Source organism: Episyrphus balteatus, chromosome 1 (assembly GCF_945859705.1).
Source record: "Episyrphus balteatus chromosome 1, idEpiBalt1.1, whole genome shotgun sequence".
NCBI lineage: Eukaryota > Metazoa > Arthropoda > Insecta > Diptera > Syrphidae > Episyrphus > Episyrphus balteatus.
Window position 1 is genome coordinate 74,650,739 of NC_079134.1, and position 19,520 is coordinate 74,670,258.

General features: G+C 35.0%; 2 protein-coding genes across 6 annotated transcripts in view; one reads left to right on the forward strand and one right to left on the reverse strand.

The window, feature by feature from the left end:
* The window catches only part of LOC129905198 (nitric oxide synthase), an 822,682-nt gene that overhangs the window by 642,760 nt on the left and 160,402 nt on the right, over positions 1-19,520 (forward strand). The gene's annotated exons all lie outside the window — the stretch shown is intronic.
* Positions 159-14,136, reverse strand: LOC129905206 (uncharacterized). Its single transcript, XM_055980634.1, has 2 exons — positions 12,092-14,136; positions 159-4,364 (listed from the first exon to the last, which is right to left on the reverse strand). Exon 2 carries the CDS (start codon positions 3,410-3,412, stop codon positions 1,970-1,972), a length of 1,443 nt encoding a protein of 480 aa, XP_055836609.1. The 5' UTR covers positions 3,413-4,364; positions 12,092-14,136; the 3' UTR covers positions 159-1,969.

The window sequence follows — 19,520 nt, forward strand, 5'->3', positions numbered from 1 at the left end:
CTGCCGTTCGACGACCGCCACGACTCGTCCCATTGTTCACTGTTGTGGAGGTGCGTGGTCCTCGTGAATAAGGACCAGTTTGCCCACGATAAGATTGGGTTGCTCGCGAATCCACTTGGACCGAACTTGAAGGCCAAGCAGATACTCCTTCTGCCAAAACTGCTGCTTGAGCCAGCATAGAGTCTGCCATCTTTTTAAGCAGGACATCTGCCGTTCCGGAACTTCCTCTGGGGGCAGTGATCGCAAGGGACTGCCTATTAGTAAGTGCGCGGGAGTCAGGGCTTCTCCGTCGTTGGGGTCTGCGCTTAACGGGGCGATTGGCCTTGAATTTAAAATTGCCTCGACTTCTATTACTACGGTAAGTAGTTCTTCTGCCGTTAGGAGAGCGTTCCCTACGGTACGTTGTAAGAGCGTTTTCGCCGCTTTCACTGCCGCCTCCCACAGGCCTCCGAAGTGAGGTGCTCTTGGTGGTATGAAGCTGAAACTGAACCCTTCGTCTGCTGCGTACGTTTGAATTGCCTTCTGCCCTCTCTGGAACTCTTCTCCAACTTCTTTCAAGATCCTCTGAGTCCCGTTGTCGCAGTGAATCGTCTTCGGAACTCCTTGGCGACCAATAAACCTTTTGAGGGCGAGAATAAAACATTCGGAAGAAAGATTAGTAGCTAATTCAAGATGAACAGCTTTGGAAGTGAAACAATCAAAAACAACTATGTATGTTTTGCACGGTGGCCGACCACGAATTTTTAAAGTGGTATATACTGGGCCACAAAAATCTACACCACATACTAGAAACGGTCTTTGTGCTCTTAATCGATCTGCTGGCAGATTTCCCATAATTTGGTTGAGCAATTTTGGTTTATATTTGAAACAGTTTACGCACTTTCGTACAACTTTTTGACATGCTTCTTTGGCGTTAATTAGCCAAATTTTTTCGCGAAGCAATGCAACCATTGCTTGAGGTCCGGCATGGTAATTTTTTCTATGCAGATACGTTAAGTATAGTTTTATGAACTGAGAATTTTTGGTCAATAGGAACGGAAATTTCGCATCGTATTTAATTGGTGCGTTTAAAAGACGCCCTCCTACTCTAATCAGTGAAAATGAAAAGTTATCATCATTAAAATCCTGTAAGAATGGATTGAGTTTTTGAATGTGATTGGGCAATGTTACATTCTTTCTAAGTTTTTGAATCTCCTCGGGAAATTCATCATTTTGAACAATTTCAACTATTTTAAGAAATGCTAATTGTAACTCTTTGGCCGTAGGTGATTCTTCAAATAATTTCGTTTTTTCTTTAGAAACTGCAAAGAATCGCATTACATGAACAATGGTTGTAACAAGTTCTATGTAGGACGTCTCTTCTTCAATAAACTCCATGAGTTTCGTTCGGGGAATTTCAACCGCGACCAGAGCTAAATTGGTCTTTCTTTTTTCTAAAGCTTCCTCCTCTGGAGATAACTCGAAATGAGAATTCACTGGCCACAACGTTGGATCTTCCAATAGAAATGAAGGACCATTAAACCATATTGAACTTTTGATTTCGTCCACATTACAACCTCTTGACACAATGTCTGCTGGGTTTTGTTTTGTTGGAACATGTCTCCATGATACTTTTTGCGTCCACTCTTGGATGTCGGACACTCGATTTGCAACAAAAGTTGCAAGCGTAGATGGATGTGTTTTTATCCAATGCAACGTTATTTCGGAATCGGTCCAAAAAACAACTTTTTCAACGTCAAGATTCAACATTGCCGATACTCTCATCCATAAGTTAGAAAGAGTATGCGCTGCGCAAAGTTCCAATCGCGGAAGCGATTTGGTTTTCAAAGGGGTCACCCTGGACTTTGCTGTTAATAGCGTCGACTTGATACCCGCCGTGCTTTGACTTCGGATGTAAATGCAACCTCCGTAAGCCCGCATCGAAGCATCAGCGAACCCATGAATTTGAATTTTTGCATTCGAATGGGTTTCAACAAACCTTGATATTTTTATCTCGCAAAGCTGAGATAGGTTTAATGTCTTGCCAACATGTATCAAGGCGCAACGGAATCGACTCATCCCAATCAAGTTTTGCAATCCATAGCTCTTGCAATAAGATTTTAGCTTTGGTAATAATGGGGCACAATAAACCAAGAGGGTCGAACAGACGAGAAGAAACTGAAAGAATATTTCTTTTGGTGGCTCGTAGATCATGAAAACTGCTGTCTAAATTGAAAGAAAAATTATCTTCTTTTGGTTGCCAGCAAATTCCTAACGTTTTTGTAGAGTCATTGAATTTGATTGACTTTTCTGGACTTTCAGCATTATACAATTCTAGATGATTTGAATACCATTTTGCCAATTGAAACCCACGATTTTTTAAAATAACTTGTATTTCATTTTTAATAATTTTTAAGGTTTCAATATCATCGGCACCAGTTAAAAGATCATCCACATAAAAATCTTTTTCGATAACTTTAGATCCCGTAGGATATGAGTTTTTGAAGTTATCACTTAACATCTTCAAACACCGTATAGCTAAAAATGGTGCTGGTGAAGTGCCGTACGTTACGGTGTTAAGGCGGAAATATTGTAGAGGTTGAGTTGGATATTGCCTCCACACTATGAGCTGGTAATTCGAATGCTCTTCATTGATGAGAACTTGTCGATACATTTTCGTAATATCAGCCGTAATGGCATATTTATGAGTACGAAAACGGAGCAATGTCGAAAACAGCTCCTCTTGAATGGTTGGCCCAACCATCAAGATGTCATTCAGAGATACTTGAGTAGATGTTCGACTTGAGGCATCGAACACGACTCGTAATTTAGTACTTGTGCTTTGCGGTCGCAAGACACATTGGTGAGGAATGAAATAGTGTGGGCTTTTAGGAATTTCGTTATTTGTTGGTGACATGTGTCCCAATAACAGATATTCCTTCATAAAATCCATATACATCGCTTTTAACTCAGTATTTCTGGAAAGTTTGCGCTCAAGTGCAAGAAATCTACGTTTGGCAGTTTCAAACGAAGAACCAAGAGAATTTGGTGAAGATTTGAATGGCAGTTTTACCTCAAATCGACCTGTGGGCAAAAGTTTTGTATTTTCTACAAAATGATCTTCACACATTTTTTGTTCTGTTGTTAGAAACTTTTTCGTTTCTCCCGGAATTTCTTCCATTTGCCAAAGTCGCTGAAAGGCTTTGTCCAAGTCTGGCAATTCCTCAGACTGGCATACCAAATTACATTGTTTTGTATTTGAACTCGAGCACATGGGATATTTTGCAAATACTATCCAACCAAGAAGGGTTTTTTGGATAGTTGGGTATTCGGGTCCTTGTTTAATTTGACCAGCAGACAACAATTCAAAGAATGTTTCAGCTCCTATTAACAAATCAATATTTTGCGGCTTATTAAAATATGGATCGCCCATTTGAATGTTAGGAGGAATATTCCAATTAGCTGTATTAATAGCTTGGGTTGATATGATGATATTGAATTCATAACCCAATAATCTTCAGAGAAGGAATAGTCATTAAATCGTGACTTTATTACTGCATTTAGTTTTTTATTAACTTTCGTACTTGCTTTCCCAATGCCAAGTAAATTTAAAGATTTTTCTTCTTTTCGAAGTTTCAACCTTTGCGAAAGTTCTTCAGTTATGAAGTTAATTTGCGAGCCTGAATCGAGTAAAGCTCGAGCTGGCATAGATTCGCCATTTATGCCTTTTATTTGTACGATTGCCGTAGCAAGAATAACTTGGTCAGTCAGTACCGAAGCATGCATTGCTTGGAAACTCGTAGCCGGTTGAGACGATGGGTTATTAAAAGTTGTTAAATATTGATGTAACAACGTATGATGCGAGCGATTACAAACACTGCATCGACTTAGCTTGCATTTTGAAACTGTGTGTCCTTTTCCAAGGCAGTTAATACAAATAGGAACACTCTTTGCAAATTCGAATCTTTGTAAAACAGGAATTGCGGAAAACGATTGGCATGCGGTTATAAAATGATCATTTGATTTGCAGAAAAGGCATTTTGATTTTATTTGTTGTTGTGTGCTTACTGCAAATAAAGACTTTTGATTTCTATGACGACCTACATCTTGTTTTGGTTTGGATTGTTTGTCACATGGTTTAAGTCTTGAGGTAGAAGATTCTTCAGCAGATAAGTGCTGGTATCTTTTGTTAAGAGCTGCTTCACAATCGCTCCATAAAGGAAGGGTGCTGTAATCTAGCTGTTCCTCCCACTTCGACCTCGTGACTGAATCAACTTTCGACATCAAAAAAGCGAAAAAGTTTTTTCTTCTAATCCCGTTTTTATACGTGTAATATTATTTTTTATAACCACCCGCTGGTGCTTTAAATGATCAAGGTTTAAATCCTTGTGTACGATCAAACAACTTTGACCGTCAACCTGGGAACTCTATTTTGTCTTTTCTATGAAAAAGATAGGTAGATCCTGGTTGAGATAAATTAAGCGAAATTACTCTAGATACTATAACTTTAAAATTACTATATTATAGTCGATATACTATAAAAGCGAAACTATAAACTTGTAGCGAACGACGAAATGAAAATGCAGCGATTTTTCCCCTAAGGGTTTTTGAACAAGAAAGAGGTTTTATTAAAATTGAAAGCTTCTATTTATACATACATTTTATTGCAGTTTTTTAGAGAGAGAAATTACGTTATTTTTAAGTAACATTTTTACGGCGAATTCAACAATAAGTTATTATGGCGAATCGTATAAATGAAGCGCCAAATTCAAAAATAAATGTAAAAAAAGTAGTAGAATTTATTCAATTTAAGAGTAAGTTAATTATTCAAAGTTTAATTCAAAAATAAAGTAATTTATGATGATTTGAGCTCCAACATTCCGCCCCCTTTGAAAGGATCACCTTTCAAGACGGAATCGCCGCCAATTTGCGAATAGGTCTTCGAAATGTTCCTCGTTGGGTTTTAACATCGGCGACTCTTACTCGCCCATCAGGACCTTCGATGACTTTGGTGACTCTTCCCAGGAGCCATTTTTGGGGTGGTAAATTGTCTTCGTGAATGATGACCAAGCTGCCGATAGCGATATTTGGACTTGATGTTGTCCACTTTCCACGACCTTGCAGTTCAGTGACGTACTCGTTGGACCATCGCTTCCAGAAATGAGTTTTGACAGCGTTAATTCGCCGCCACCTTTCGAGATAGCTTATGTCGGATACCTCAGTCAATAGTTCAGGAATCGCCTTGAGAGAGGACCCGATCAGGAGATGTGCTGGTGTTAGGGCTTCGAAGTCGTTTGGATCTGTTGATATTGAAGTAATAGGCCTCGAATTCATGATGGCCTCAATCTCGACAAGTGCAGTTGACAGCTCCTCGAATGACAATTTGGCGTTTCCAAGGCTGCGATACAAATGACCCTTAGCGACTTTAACTGCTGCTTCCCAAATTCCACCAAAATTGGGTGCCCTGGGGGGTATAAAATGAAAATTTATATTGGAATTAGTACAATAATTAATGAGATTTTCTTGGTTGGATTTTTTGAACAACATATCTCGCAACTCGCTTAGTTTTGACTGTGCGCCAACAAAATTTGTCGCGTTGTCACAGTGGATGTCTTTGGGAATACCTCTACGACCTATCATTCTTTTTAATGCTCCTATAAAAGCATCTGCTGAAAGGTCTGATACAGCTTCTAAGTGAACCGCTTTCGAAGCGAAGCAGACAAAAACTGCCACATAGGTTTTATAAGGCACCTTCCCCCTGATTTTGTAGTATGTGTAAATAGGACCACAGAAATCAACCCCACAGCACAAAAATGGACGTGAAGATGTTAATCTTTCTGCAGGCAAATCTCCCATTACTTGGTCATATAACTTCGGTCGATATCTTGCACAATGAGTGCACCTTCGAATAACGCTGCGTGCCAACTGTCGAACATTGATGATCCAAAATCTTTGTCTCGTTAGCGCCACAAGAGCCTTTGGACCTGCATGGTAGTTAGAATAGTGCAAATGTCGAATAAGTTCTTTGCTGAAATTGCAATCTTTTGGAAGCAACATCGGATGTTTGTTTTCCTCTGGAATGTCAGCATGTTTCAATCTGCCACCTACTCTCAACAACAAAAGACCATTTCTGTCCTCGATAAAAGGACATAACCATTTTGTCGATCCTTGAAGTTTTGAGTTTGATTTTACTGCCTGGATCTCCTTCGCAAAATACTCCATTTGTATGACATTAACTATGGTGAGTAACGAATAATCTAACTCCTCAGCTGTAAGGTATCGACCTGGGAATGGAATCCTCAGTAATCGTAAATTGAGATATCTTTTTACGTAAGCAAAGATTCTCAAAACTTTGGTGTACGAGCTAACCTTTTCAATTAAATTGAGATAATAGTTTTTGTCTTTTTGACAAACTAAAACAGTTTTCCTGTGTTCTAGCAATAAATCTTCTGGAGGAGGAGAAGCTCCTAATGAACATGGCCCCCTTTCTTCATCCTCGATCAAGAAATCTGGACCCCTGAACCAAATTGAACTTTTAAGCTCTTCCGCTGTACATCCTCGAGAAACTATATCTGCTGGATTGTCAGAAGTTGGAACATGTTTCCAGACCACCTCCTTTGTTGTGTCCTGGATTTCAGCTACTCTATTACCAACGAAAGTATTTAGCTTCGAAGAATGTGTGGATATCCAGTGCAGAACTATTGACGAATCAGTCCAAAAGTAAGTTTCATTGTAGTGCTTGACGATGACCCTTTGTATTGTTACCCAAAGTTTGGATAAGAGATGTGCTGCGCAGAGCTCTAGGCGGGGAAGTGTTCTCTTCTTTGCAGGAGCAACTCTGGATTTGGCGACTAAAAGTTTCACTCCTACGGACCCACTATTGTCAATGCTCCGCAGATAAATGCAGCAGCCATACCCTTTCATAGATGCGTCTGCGAACCCATGTATCTGGAATCTGATATTGTTTTCTAGAAAAACGTATCGAGGAATTGGAAGATTTTGAATTGAGTTGAGATCTGTCATGAATTGACGCCACTCTGTCTCGAGATTTGGAGAAATATTTTCGTCCCAATCGAATTTTTCTATCCAAAGCTGTTGTAGCAGTATCTTAGCCCGGATAATTATTGGACTAAGCAAGCCCATTGGATCAAAAAGAGACGACGAAAGCGAGAGAATAGATCTTTTTGTGTATCCCGATTTTGTATAGACCCGATTAGGTTTGAATGAAAAAATGAATTCATCAGCACGAGGGTTCCAAGAAATACCTAACGTACTGGTGAGATTGGATTCAGTCAATTTGATGTCCTTTGGTGTAGCTTCTTCAATTAAAGCGACATGATTGCTGTTCCACTTCGAAAGTTCTAAGCCAGCTGTACTCAAAATTGAAACGACTTCATTCCGTTTTTGACAAAGAGTATCCAAGTCGTCTGCCCCAGTTAGCATGTCATCAACGTAAAAGTCCGACTTAAGAACAGCAGCACCTTGACTAAAACGTTCGACGTTAATTTCAGCCAAATACTGAAGACAGCGAATTGCTAAAAAGGGTGCAGATGATGTGCCGTAAGTTATGGTATTGAGCTGGTAAGTTTGTATTGGGGTATGTTCGTTTTCTCTCCACAAGATGAATTGGAATTTCCTATCCGATGGATGCACAAGGAATTGCCTATACATCTTAACGATGTCTGCAGTTAGCGCGTATCGATAAAGTCTAAAACGTAGCAAAATAATCAAAAGCTCATCCTGTATAGTAGGACCCACCATTAGTATTCCATTTAAAGAAATTTGTGATGATGTGCGGCAAGATGCGTCGAAGACTACACGTAACTTTGTTGATACGCTATCAGGCCTTAATACATATTGATGCGGAAGATAATAATGATCTTCATCAAGGTTTGGATTGGGAACCAGAGACATGTGACCTAAACGTTCGTATTCTTTTAAGAAATCAGAATATTGACTTTTTATTGATGCATTTTTGGATAACCTACGCTCAAGCGACAAAAATCTTCTAAAAGCAATATCGTAAGAGCCTCCAAGACAGCTAGGATGTTTTTTGAAAGGTAGTTGTACCATAAGCCGACCGCTAGGAAGCACCTTAATTGTGTCTATGAAATGCTTTTCGCATTCATTCTGCTCTTCAGACCATATTGACCGTAGACCTTGAATTTCTTCAAATTCAAAGAATTTTTCAAAATATTTATCAAGACCAACTTCAAGTGTATTGGCTACGCACGATGCTTTCTTTGAAGTGTTGTATTTTGATTTGTATCTTCCAGATACAATCCATCCTAATGCAGTTTGTTGCAATGATGGAAGACCCTCTCCGAGTTTTATCTGACCTGATTCTAATAAATCGAAGAAAGCTTCAGCCCCTAATAATAAATCGATTTGTGACGGTTGATTAAAATTCTCATCAGCAAGCTCTAAATTAGAAGGTAGATTCCAACTGCTTACATTGAGAGATGCTTCAGGCTGATACCCAGTGATGGAAGGTGCAACTAAAAACTCGAGAGAAATTTCAAAGTTGCTATATCGTGAACGGATTGTTGATTGAGTTTGATATTTTATTTTTGTTTCAGTCACTCCTATTCCGACGATGTCAACATTCTTACGATGTTTCCTTAGACCAAGTGAATTGGCGAACTTTTCATTAATAAAATTGACTTGTGAACCAGAATCTAGTAGAACCCTACCGAGTTGAAAGCCTTCCGATGAGTCCTTGATAAGAACTAATGCTGTTGCTAAAATAACTTGTGCTTCAGGAACTTGCTCTTTTTCCATTGCGGAATGAGTTGCAGCTGATGTGCTTTGACCAGATGTATCTGAGGGAGGATCAATACCAGAATTGGTGTCTGCAGGTTGAGTCCTATGCAAAAGGCTATGATGTGCTTGTTTGCAAGTCTTGCACTTATAAGACGACGGACATCTAGATACACTATGACCCTTCCCTAAACAATTCAGACACAAACCTAGTTTCTTGGTTTTCCAAAATCTATCCATAACCGAAAGCTCAAGAAATTTTTTACAATTTGTAATTGAATGGTTAAGGTCTCGACATAAGATACAGGATCGTTGGTTTGCAGCAAGCGAAGTTTGTGGGCGATGAGGATTTACTATTGTTGGCTTTGTTGATGAATGTTTGTTGAATGTCTTCACGCATTGTTCCGAACGAATCTGCTTGCTATCTCTTGCTTCCAAATATTGGCACCGTTTATTGAGTATGCTGGCACAATCCTTCCAATCCGGCAACTTCTTATAGTCCAGTTGTTCATCCCACTTCGATTGTGTATCTGTGTCAACCTTCGACATCGCAATATGAATTATTATTGCGTTACAAATATTCTCATGCGATCCTATAGAAAGTAGCGAACTAATCAACGCCGAAATATTGTCTACTAAGCTACGTAGAGAAACAGAAGAAGCTTTTTGAACCTTGGGTAATTCGATCAGCTGTGAGATATATTCTAAGAAAATGAGGCAATCATTATCATAGCGCTCTTTCAAACTAAGAAGTGCCTTGGGATAATTGGCTTCCGTGACTTGAAAAGCCTTAACTGTGCCAAGAGCTTGATCACTCAAACAAGAAAGCAAGTAATTAAATTTTTCTATTTTTGTCAAACTTAAATCATTTTCTACCAAATTGTTGTACGAATTTATAAAATTTTTATAGTCTGAATATCTTCCACTAAACTTTGGTAAACGTTGTTTTGGAAGATGACTAATTGTATGTGGGACAGTAGAAACTGTCATGTCTGCGATACTACTTCGTCTACCAGTACCCAAAAGCGAAAGAATTTTAGTTTTTGCGGTGATGTACAAATCTTCTATTTCACCTCTACTAGTATCTGTTGGTAATAAAACTTCTATTTTGGTTTGATATGCTAATATTTGTTTAAAATACGACTCCAAAATTCCTAGACGACATTCAAGTTCAGTTGAAGTTAGGGCGTTAGAATTGGATTCCACGATATTCTTTATCCGAGATATACTTCCTTTAGTAGAAGCTCGTTGTTGTTTTAATTCATCAAGTGTTGGTTCAGCCATTTTAGATTTTTAATTTTCTATTATTCTTTAAACAGCGACAGTAAAAACAAAAACGATTATAATTTATTGAAAATTCAATTAAATTTATTCAATAAATCAAAAAATGCTAGGTGGCAACCCTGTTGTAAAGAATAAAATTTCCCAACAAAAAACTGTCCCAACAAATGAAATCTCACGGCGAGTTGAATTCAAAGATAGATTGTGAGAATTGAGATTAATCCAAGATCCAATTTTAACAAGCGAATTTATTCTGTACTAAGAATTTCTTTTCAAAGCATTGAAGGTTAAACCTACGAAAAGGCAAAAGTTGTTTATTGCATTTCAACGACAAAAAATGCAATTCAAAAAAGCTCTATCAGTGAATTGATCATGAAGCAGAAATCTCCCCCGACGACGACGATGATGGCGATGATGACGATGATGACAACGTTGACGACCTGGGTGATGATGTAGTGGCGAAATGAAGATCGATGCACTGATATCAAGTTGAAATCGAATCAGGTGTGTATACCATGGAGATGATATGTGGCTACGATAAGAGAGTACGAGCGAATAGAGCAAAGCGATAAATGAAATCAATTATGTTGTGTGCCGAAATGTTGATCTGTGCACTGAAATCGAAATCAGGTGTGTATACTATGGATCCTATTTGTGGATTGTAAGTAACGAGAGAACGAGCGAATAGAGCGAAACGATATTATGCAATGGTGTGGTGAGTGCGTCAATGGGTTAGTTTTCGAAAATATGTTGGAAACGAAAGCTTTTTAATATTGTGTGTGTGTGTGTGTGTTTCGCCCAAAAGTGGATCGTAAATACACTTTTGTGGATTTTATCAATTTTTACGTGATGAAAGCACCATAAATTATGCGGATGCTGATTATGGTTAGCGAATGAATTTATGTTTGATATATGTTATTTAGTTTATGGAGTTTTGTATTTAAATATTTAATTGTGAAATATATTTATAAAGCAGGATATGTTGTTCATAGTTTTATTTAAATATAGTTAGAATATATTGTATGTATATAGTTTAAATATATATATATAATGTATATTTGAAGATTTAGGTAATAGCAAGTTTAAGGTCTTTTTTGTATGTCGAATGTGCGTTTTTTTTTTTTTTTTTTTTTATTATTATTTAGCTTTTATGTTGTAATTAGCTTTAAAATTAGATCAAGTAGATGCTGGAACAACGCACATTTGAATAAAATTCAGACCGGACATACCTGGGTGGGAATTTTTATACTTATTTCCCACAATTTTCTCTGGCTTTTTAACCTGCTGGTTCGTCTTCTTCTGGGATGATTGATGAGAGTTTTCTCCTTGGATTTTGTTCTCCTTTCTCCTGGATTTTAGCACCAACACCATGCACTCGCGACACGAAACCGATAGCGCGACGTAACCGATGAAATTTTAACTTTCAATGCACTAATTTATAGTTTTTTGATTAAGTTTATAGTTTTTATAGTCACTTTTAGTGCAAAATATATATAAGTTTTCACACAGAATTTATTTCTTTTTAAATTTTTTATAGGAATTTATGTGGATTACCACTTTAAACACGTTGGGCGCCAAAAATGTACGATTAAACAACTTTGACCGTCAACCTGGGAACTCTATTTTGTCTTTTCTATGAAAAAGATAGGTAGATCCTGGTTGAGATAAATTAAGCGAAATTACTCTAGATACTATAACTTTAAAATTACTATATTATAGTCGATATACTATAAAAGCGAAACTATAAACTTGTAGCGAACGACGAAATGAAAATGCAGCGATTTTTCCCCTAAGGGTTTTTGAACAAGAAAGAGGTTTTATTAAAATTGAAAGCTTCTATTTATACATACATTTTATTGCAGTTTTTTAGAGAGAGAAATTACGTTATTTTTAAGTAACATTTTTACGGCGAATTCAACAATAAGTTATTATGGCGAATCGTATAAATGAAGCGCCAAATTCAAAAATAAATGTAAAAAAAGTAGTAGAATTTATTCAATTTAAGAGTAAGTTAATTATTCAAAGTTTAATTCAAAAATAAAGTAATTTATGATGATTTGAGCTCCAACACCTTGGGTGGAGAAGTTTGCCTTTTCTTGCCAGTCATTGTTACTTTATTTATTTAAGAACTGAACAAATGTATTGTGGAATTAAATTATCCATATTATTATCCAAAGAAATTGCTCAAATTGCACCGGTTATCAATTTAAATTATCAGAATTTATGAAAAATTAGTTTATTTTCATACGAAAATACCGAAAAAAAATTAATTAATTGCAACCGTATTAGTGTGCGAAATTTCCAAAATAATTTAATAAATTGTAAATGAATGGAGTTTTATGACTGGACTTATTTTAAAAATCAACAAAAAAAATAATGTTTGTTGAACACACTCTGTATGTACTTATAAATTTGCTTCGCTGTATAACCACACTTGACGAAACTGAACGAAACGTCAAACGAACTGTCAAGTGCCAAATGCCAGTTGTCAAAAATGTAAACAATGTGCCTTTCGCGAAATCGTTTGTTTTTGTTAATTTACTTTTGAGAACAATTAGATTGAAATTAATTAAAATTGTTGTTTAATTCAATTAAAATTGCAATAAATACAAAAAGTACACGTGAATTTTGTTCGAAAAAAACTTTACAACAACAATCAATGAACAAGTGTACGGGATGCTTGAAGCAAAGTACCTATCTACGGTGGTGACAGCGGCGCACAGTGTGGGAATTCGCGAATTTAGCGGAATAAAATTAATAACGCTTGCATTTTAAATTTTGTTGTAGTTTTTTTGTGATTAGTTCATTGAATATGTGTATACAATCAAATGTAATTCACATTTTGGTGATATTTTATTTAAGTTTTTGTAAAATGAGCTTTGAAGTGACAGGTTATTTTAACCAAAAAGTACTTTTTTTTGAAAATCATAATTTACAAAAAAAACTTTTGAGGAATGATTTATTGTTTAATTTTATGACAAATATGAATAAAATAAAGAAAAAAGTTAATTATTATCAGAATTGACTAGGTTTTTTGCAAACCGATATGTCAATGACGTTGTTTATGAATTAAAGAAACTATTCTCTAAAAGGCTACTAAAACGTACAAGATACTATTTCAAAGGATGTTTTAAATTATGTAGCTTTATTTATGCACAATCAATGTTTTTTTTTTAAGTCACGAAATTTTTCTGCCATACATCATCAAGGATACCAAAAATTAAAAGAACCGTAAACTTCCTGTCGAAAAAAAATCAGTTTAACTGGAATAGACAATTTGTTTTTACCAATCTTGTTATTCTTGTAAAATAAAAAGCCAATTTGAATTTATTTAATTGTTTTTACTATATGTTTTGTTTTTAATGTAAACAATTTCACCCTTACTAATTCCTTTTTCCACTTTTTCGCAAACTAATTTCATATGCAGTTGAAATTTCTTCAAAGCTAAATGAGTCTAAGAGGCCTTGTACTTTCTTCTCCTTCATTTTTTCACAGCACTCATTAAATGATTTTCTAGGTCTACCCACACTTGCAGAATTCGAAGGGGAAGGAATTTCGTAAAATATTTGCTGTGGTATTACTAAATAGCCACTGAGCCAGGAAGCATTTTTGCATTCAAAGCTTTCACGGTTCCTGTTTTTTGACCATAACTGATCTAACTTAAAACAAGTTGTCCTCACAGACGCCTTTAATGATTTAACTGCTTCTTCAGAAAACGTTATGTTACCAAAAACATTTAAAACAAATGACATAACTGCCTCAAAGCGCTTAATTTTTATTTTTGAGACCCAAACATCAAATATGTCCTTCTTTGTTATTTGGAAAGACATTCTTTAAATTATATAATACCGAAATATTTTGTAATTTAAAAGGATAGTTTGCTAATTATTCAAATAACGTACCACATTATAAAAAGACGAAAATTAATACTCCACAGTACATATACACACAATAACAAAACACAGCACTTATAACAAGTAAAATTAATTTTAATACCGATTTTCAAAGTATCAAATTAATATCAAATTTTGTGAAAAATACGCGTTAAAGGCACTATTGCTCGAAAAATAAACAATTGTTTTTTTTTAAATTAATTTATTTTTACCTATTATTATAATTGGAACACCCTTTATCAGATGTTATACTTTTTTTTTATTAATTTATAGTTTTCGTTTTTAATTTTTAAAATAACTTAATTCTTTTTTTTTTTACTGTTAACTTTGAATTTGAACACCCTGTATTTTTATTGGAACTATTTTAAAATCAAATTCACAAATTTTTTGAATACCCTGTGAAATAAAAAAAGTTTCTAATTCTATAACATTCTTCTTCTAACAAAATACGAAAAAGTTATTCGATTTTTACGGTATGCCATCATTTTTTTTTTCATAACAAAATTGGGGTGTCAAATTTTAGTGATTCTTGATAGATAATAAATCAAGCTTTGCATTGAATATTGTGTCTAAGCGGAATAACGCGGAATAACTAAAGTTTTGCTCTAACAAAGGTACAAAAATAAAAAAAAACACATTTTTTTAACTTCAATCACCAAAACAAAAATGTAAAACACCCTGTGAAATAAAAAATTACTTACATAATTATACCTTGATATTTAGAAAATATAAAAAAAATAAAACTTTTATTAAAACACACACCAAACTCACGAGAAAAAATTAAGAGCAAAGTAATCTCTTTCACCAAATAAACAGAAAAAAATCGCCAACTGCAACTTCGAAGCTATTTTCTTTTTTTTTTTTGTTTACATGATCCCCACCTATCAATGCTTTTGTTACCACTTTCTACAATCTATTAGCTTTAAGAAAAACCGGTTTTGGCATCAAACAAGACAAGTCATTTTTCGAATTAAATTCCGCTAAATTCGCGAAATCCCACACTGTGCGGTGCGGCGCACACTGGAACGAGTGTATGGGAAAAACGGCAAAATTAATATCTTGGGAATAAAATAAGAAATTCAGCCAAATATGCTTGAAATAGTATTTTATCACTTATATCTATAATTGCAATCTAAAAACAAAGAAATTGATACACTAAAACATATAAATCTAGGATATTTTATATAAAAGAGCTGAGCAGCGAACTTGTTTTTATATTAATTTTTATTTATAATTGTTTGCTTATGTTTTGCTATCTAGATTACATTATTTTAATAGCTAAATAAATAGTTAAACAAATTTATACTTCTATGCATAAAGTAATCACCATCACTTTCCGAAGAATTATGCATATTACTAAGATCTAACTCCATGGGTATAATTCTGCAATTTAACTATCGTTAACCCAATAAAATTCATATTTGGGTCACTTTTTGAGAATTGAAATGCAGCACTAGTTTTGATGTTCAAATTTAAAGATCTGACGTAATAAATAAATGATTAATCAAGTCGGTAATTGAATTCAACGTCGAACTCTTTTGAGTATGATCCAACTAGCTTTCCTTATTTTTTTGTACCTAGCTTACAACGCACAGTGGGTCCCGCCATAGGTCAAAAATAAAAAAAGTAAATGTCAATTTTTTAAAATCCAATGATTAAACAACGTTCTACAATCTCCCATCGAACCAAAACCAAAAAAAATTTGACGGTTACCCTTTTTTTCATTTCTTAATAGCCATTCAAAGTCGGTATATAAAAAAAGGTACAGTTTTTTAATCGCTGCAGTAATAAGGTGTGAACTTGCGATAGTGATAGCGGGTGTTAAAAATTGTGAACAGTATTAAATTGTTATGGATATTAAACGAGAAGGTTAATACTTTCTAAAAACATAAATTATATTGTTAAATAACATTAAGGCTAACTGTAATAGGGCTCGTTAGCGAAGCAATTTTAACCATTTTTATTTAGCTCAATTTTCATTAAATTAGAGATTTAGTTGGTTTGCCTTCGAGTGCCCTCTACAATTTAAGTTCTCAAATGAAGAATGCCGTCCTACCTTTCGAAATAATAGCGTCGTTTTTTCCCCTTTTTTCCCCTTTTCGAGTAATACGAGTTTAAATGACGATACACGGAAAAAAAAAATTACAACGTAAAACTAAAAAAATTCCTTTTTGGCACTATTATTTTTATAAAAGACTGAACTAGAGGGTAAGGGTAAAGTGCTCGACTGACAGGCAGGTCCATTTCCGGCATTAACCATTTTTTTTTATATTTTCAAAAAAAAATTTTTTTTTACCTTTTTTTATTTTTCTTGAAAATAACCAAAATTTTTAAAAATTGACTTCATGCATTTTTTTGCAATAATAAATCATATAAAATGATAATACAGGTGTTTCATTAAAGAAAAAATGGTCATTATATTTTTGACCGCACTTTGTATGGGAGGTGACCCACTGTGCAACGCTTCTATCGAAAGAACACCTAGGTATAGGTACAGAGCCGGTTTTAGGGGGGGGCAGCCTGGGCCATCGCCCAGGGGCGCAAGAATTGAGGGGCGCCGCAGGCGCCCCGAACTTTTACAAAAGTTATATAAATAACGAAGTCTTTCCAATCGATGTTTTATTTTTTTTTACATTCACAAAGGCGCCCCAATTTGTTTCTATTTTACATTTTCAACGGCGCTCGTATTGTTTGTCCTAAACTTTTTGAAGAATGAAGGCGCCCCCCAATTTTGGGTTAATTTATTTGGCTTCCGGAAGGACAATGGTGTCCAAAATCTTCGTTCATCTTTGAAGAACAAGGCGCCCCAATTTCTTTTGAAAGACTAAAGCAATCCTAATATTCCTCCAACCAATTTAATTTTTACAAAGGTGCCCCTATAGTAATGAATAAGGAAAGAGAAGGGAGACGGACAGAATCCCGAAATTAAAAACCCATAAAGCCCAAAATCCAGAAAACCCTAAATTCCGAAAACCCAAAAACACAAAATCCCGAAAACCCAAAATCCAGAAATGCCAAAATTCACAGCTTCTCCATTTCTCATAAAAACTACGTTTGTGTGTGAGAATAAAAAAATAGGTCTGTTCGTTGTTCCCCCCTCCAGGGCACTCTAAGTCATTTCAATTAACTGTGAAAAAATCAGAGTTTCTCGGGTTTTCATTTTACATCGAACACCTCAGAGCTTTAGTTTCATCAGCGAACATCGAACACAGAGGAAATAACTTTGGTTGAAAAAGGAGCTACAAAAAACGCTTGACAACGAATTCGGAGCGACCCAGAGTGCCCTAGAGCTCACAACGAACAAACCTTATACTTATAAAGGTATGTTGTTTTCGATTGGCCGTCCGGAAGCGCCTGGAATCATTAAGAAGCGTGCTGCAAGTTTTTTATTCTCCTAGTGAAAAAAACAAAACACAATATTTGATTTTTCACCAATACAGATATTAAATTTTAGAATTGGGTGGAAGCGATTCAAAGTTTTTTATTGGATTTCAGAATGAGTGAATCATTGAGTGATTCCAATCGAAAACGACATTAATGTACCTAGTTGAAAAAGTTTTTGAAAAAATATTGTTCAAATAAGACCAACTGTACCTAATCTTTAAATGTGTTTAAACAAAAAAGTCAGAGATAAAGGTAGTCTTGTCAATTGAGCCTAAATGACATGAATAATTAATTTTTTTGTTTAAGTTAACCTTTTTAAGTTAATACACTGCACATTTTTAATAAATGCATTAACAAGTATATGAGAGGTAAGACATAATCTGCTATTGCTTTTTTTCGTGATTTTAAAAAATTGTTTTTAGATGAATTTTTTTTTAGAGGCGCCACTTGCAATCTTGCCCAGGGGCGCCGGTAGTGCTTAAACCGGCACTGTATAGGTAAATGAATAAACTTTATTATGTTTTTTGCATGGAGTAAAAGTTTATATTCACTGCTAGACATACAGTACCAGCTGTACTTCGAAAGATAAAGATTTTTTGTTCCAAAAATTAGTTCTTCAAACGTGTCCATATTTATTTCTCGACCAGCAGCAAGTGTTGTCAAAATTAATGCAAATTTAAAGATGATATTCTTATCTATACGGGTTATTTCGGAACTCAACTTTGGATTCGAAAAAGAACGTCGACTAGTATTGACATCATTTGTTGTGCCATACCCAGGTTGTGTCCACCAGAGGTGCCATTTTTTGCCTGAAGTTCTCTTGAATATTTTTTTTACTTTCATCAAACAGAAGCTTATGTCCTGGTCTACGAACTTGCAAAAAAAATAAAGTGGAGCCATCGTTGGTTATTGTCCATAAAGATCTCCTTCTTTCTCTGGCAATGCTGCCATTTTTGCTTCAAACTGACACACAAAGCCTCGGAATTTCTTTAAATTTCGCATTTTCTCTTTCATTAAGCTATTCCAATCCAATTAACAGCTTAATTTTGTTCGAAAAGTTTGAAATTTTCACAATCGAGCCATATTTTGAATAAGTCACCATTTTTGATCAAAGCAGTTGATCCCATAAAATGTCAATTTCATAAAGAATTGCAAGTTGGAGCAGGATTTTTTTCGTGATTTAGTTGAAGAACACATTGCTGATTATAAAACAAAAAAGAACTCAAGACCCATTTTTGACCATTTTTAGAAAATACTTATTAAAGTTATGAACGATGTTTTTTTTAGGCACAAACAAATACACTAAAAATGGACATAAAAAAACACAACCACAAAAAAAATCCACTTTTTTAAAAACCATTTTTAATGAAAACACCTTCATTACTATTATTAACCATTGTTGAATTGATTTATAACCACACGAATATTTCCAAAACTATCAAAAAACTTTCAAAAAATAATCCGAAAAAAATACCAATGTTAACCCGTCGATTACTCGTATACCAATTGATCAATGTATTTTTTTTTTACATTTAGAGCTTTCATATATTTAGGAACACTTAACAATTAATAAAAAGTACCGCTAAAATAGTTGTATTTTTTATTTATTGCTATGGGTCGTCCCACTGTGCGGCGGCGCGACAGATTCAGATTCGACCGACAAATTTATAATTATTTCGTGAAATTTTAGTTTAATTCACTTGTAATGTAATTAAAAATTTAATTAATATACACTCCTGCTCAAATTTAACGCACATCATATTTATTTTACAAAAAAGTCCTACTATTACTTTATCTCACAGTATCGTGGTTATTTTCTCAAATAAGACAGGATTTAGCTTAAATTGAAGGTATGGAATAAAATGTTTGTGGGGAAGATTTGGAGAGGTATGCTGAAGTCTATCTGTCAACCCGCGAAACTTTTAGAGATGAGTCATAAATTTTCATGGAGTAAACTCTGCCTCACAACACCTACGGAGTTAGTGAGATCTCCTAGACCTAATTTAAGTACCCAAAGATACTTGGCTGATATTCTCGAACAGCATGCGGTTCCAATCACCCCTAGATTTGGTCCACAAATCAGTCTGATGCACTATAATGCATGCTAGAGTGGTTTGAGAATATCTTCATGATTAAAATGTGCCACCTTTGAATTGACCACACAGATATCCGGATGTAAATTCAATAGAACATGTCTAGGAAATGTTGAAAAAAATGCATTTG

Excerpts from the sequence above, each read along its gene's own strand:
- LOC129905206 (XM_055980634.1), bottom strand. The coding sequence starts at position 3,412 with ATGGGCGATCCATATTTTAATAAGCCGCAAAATATTGATTTGTTAATA.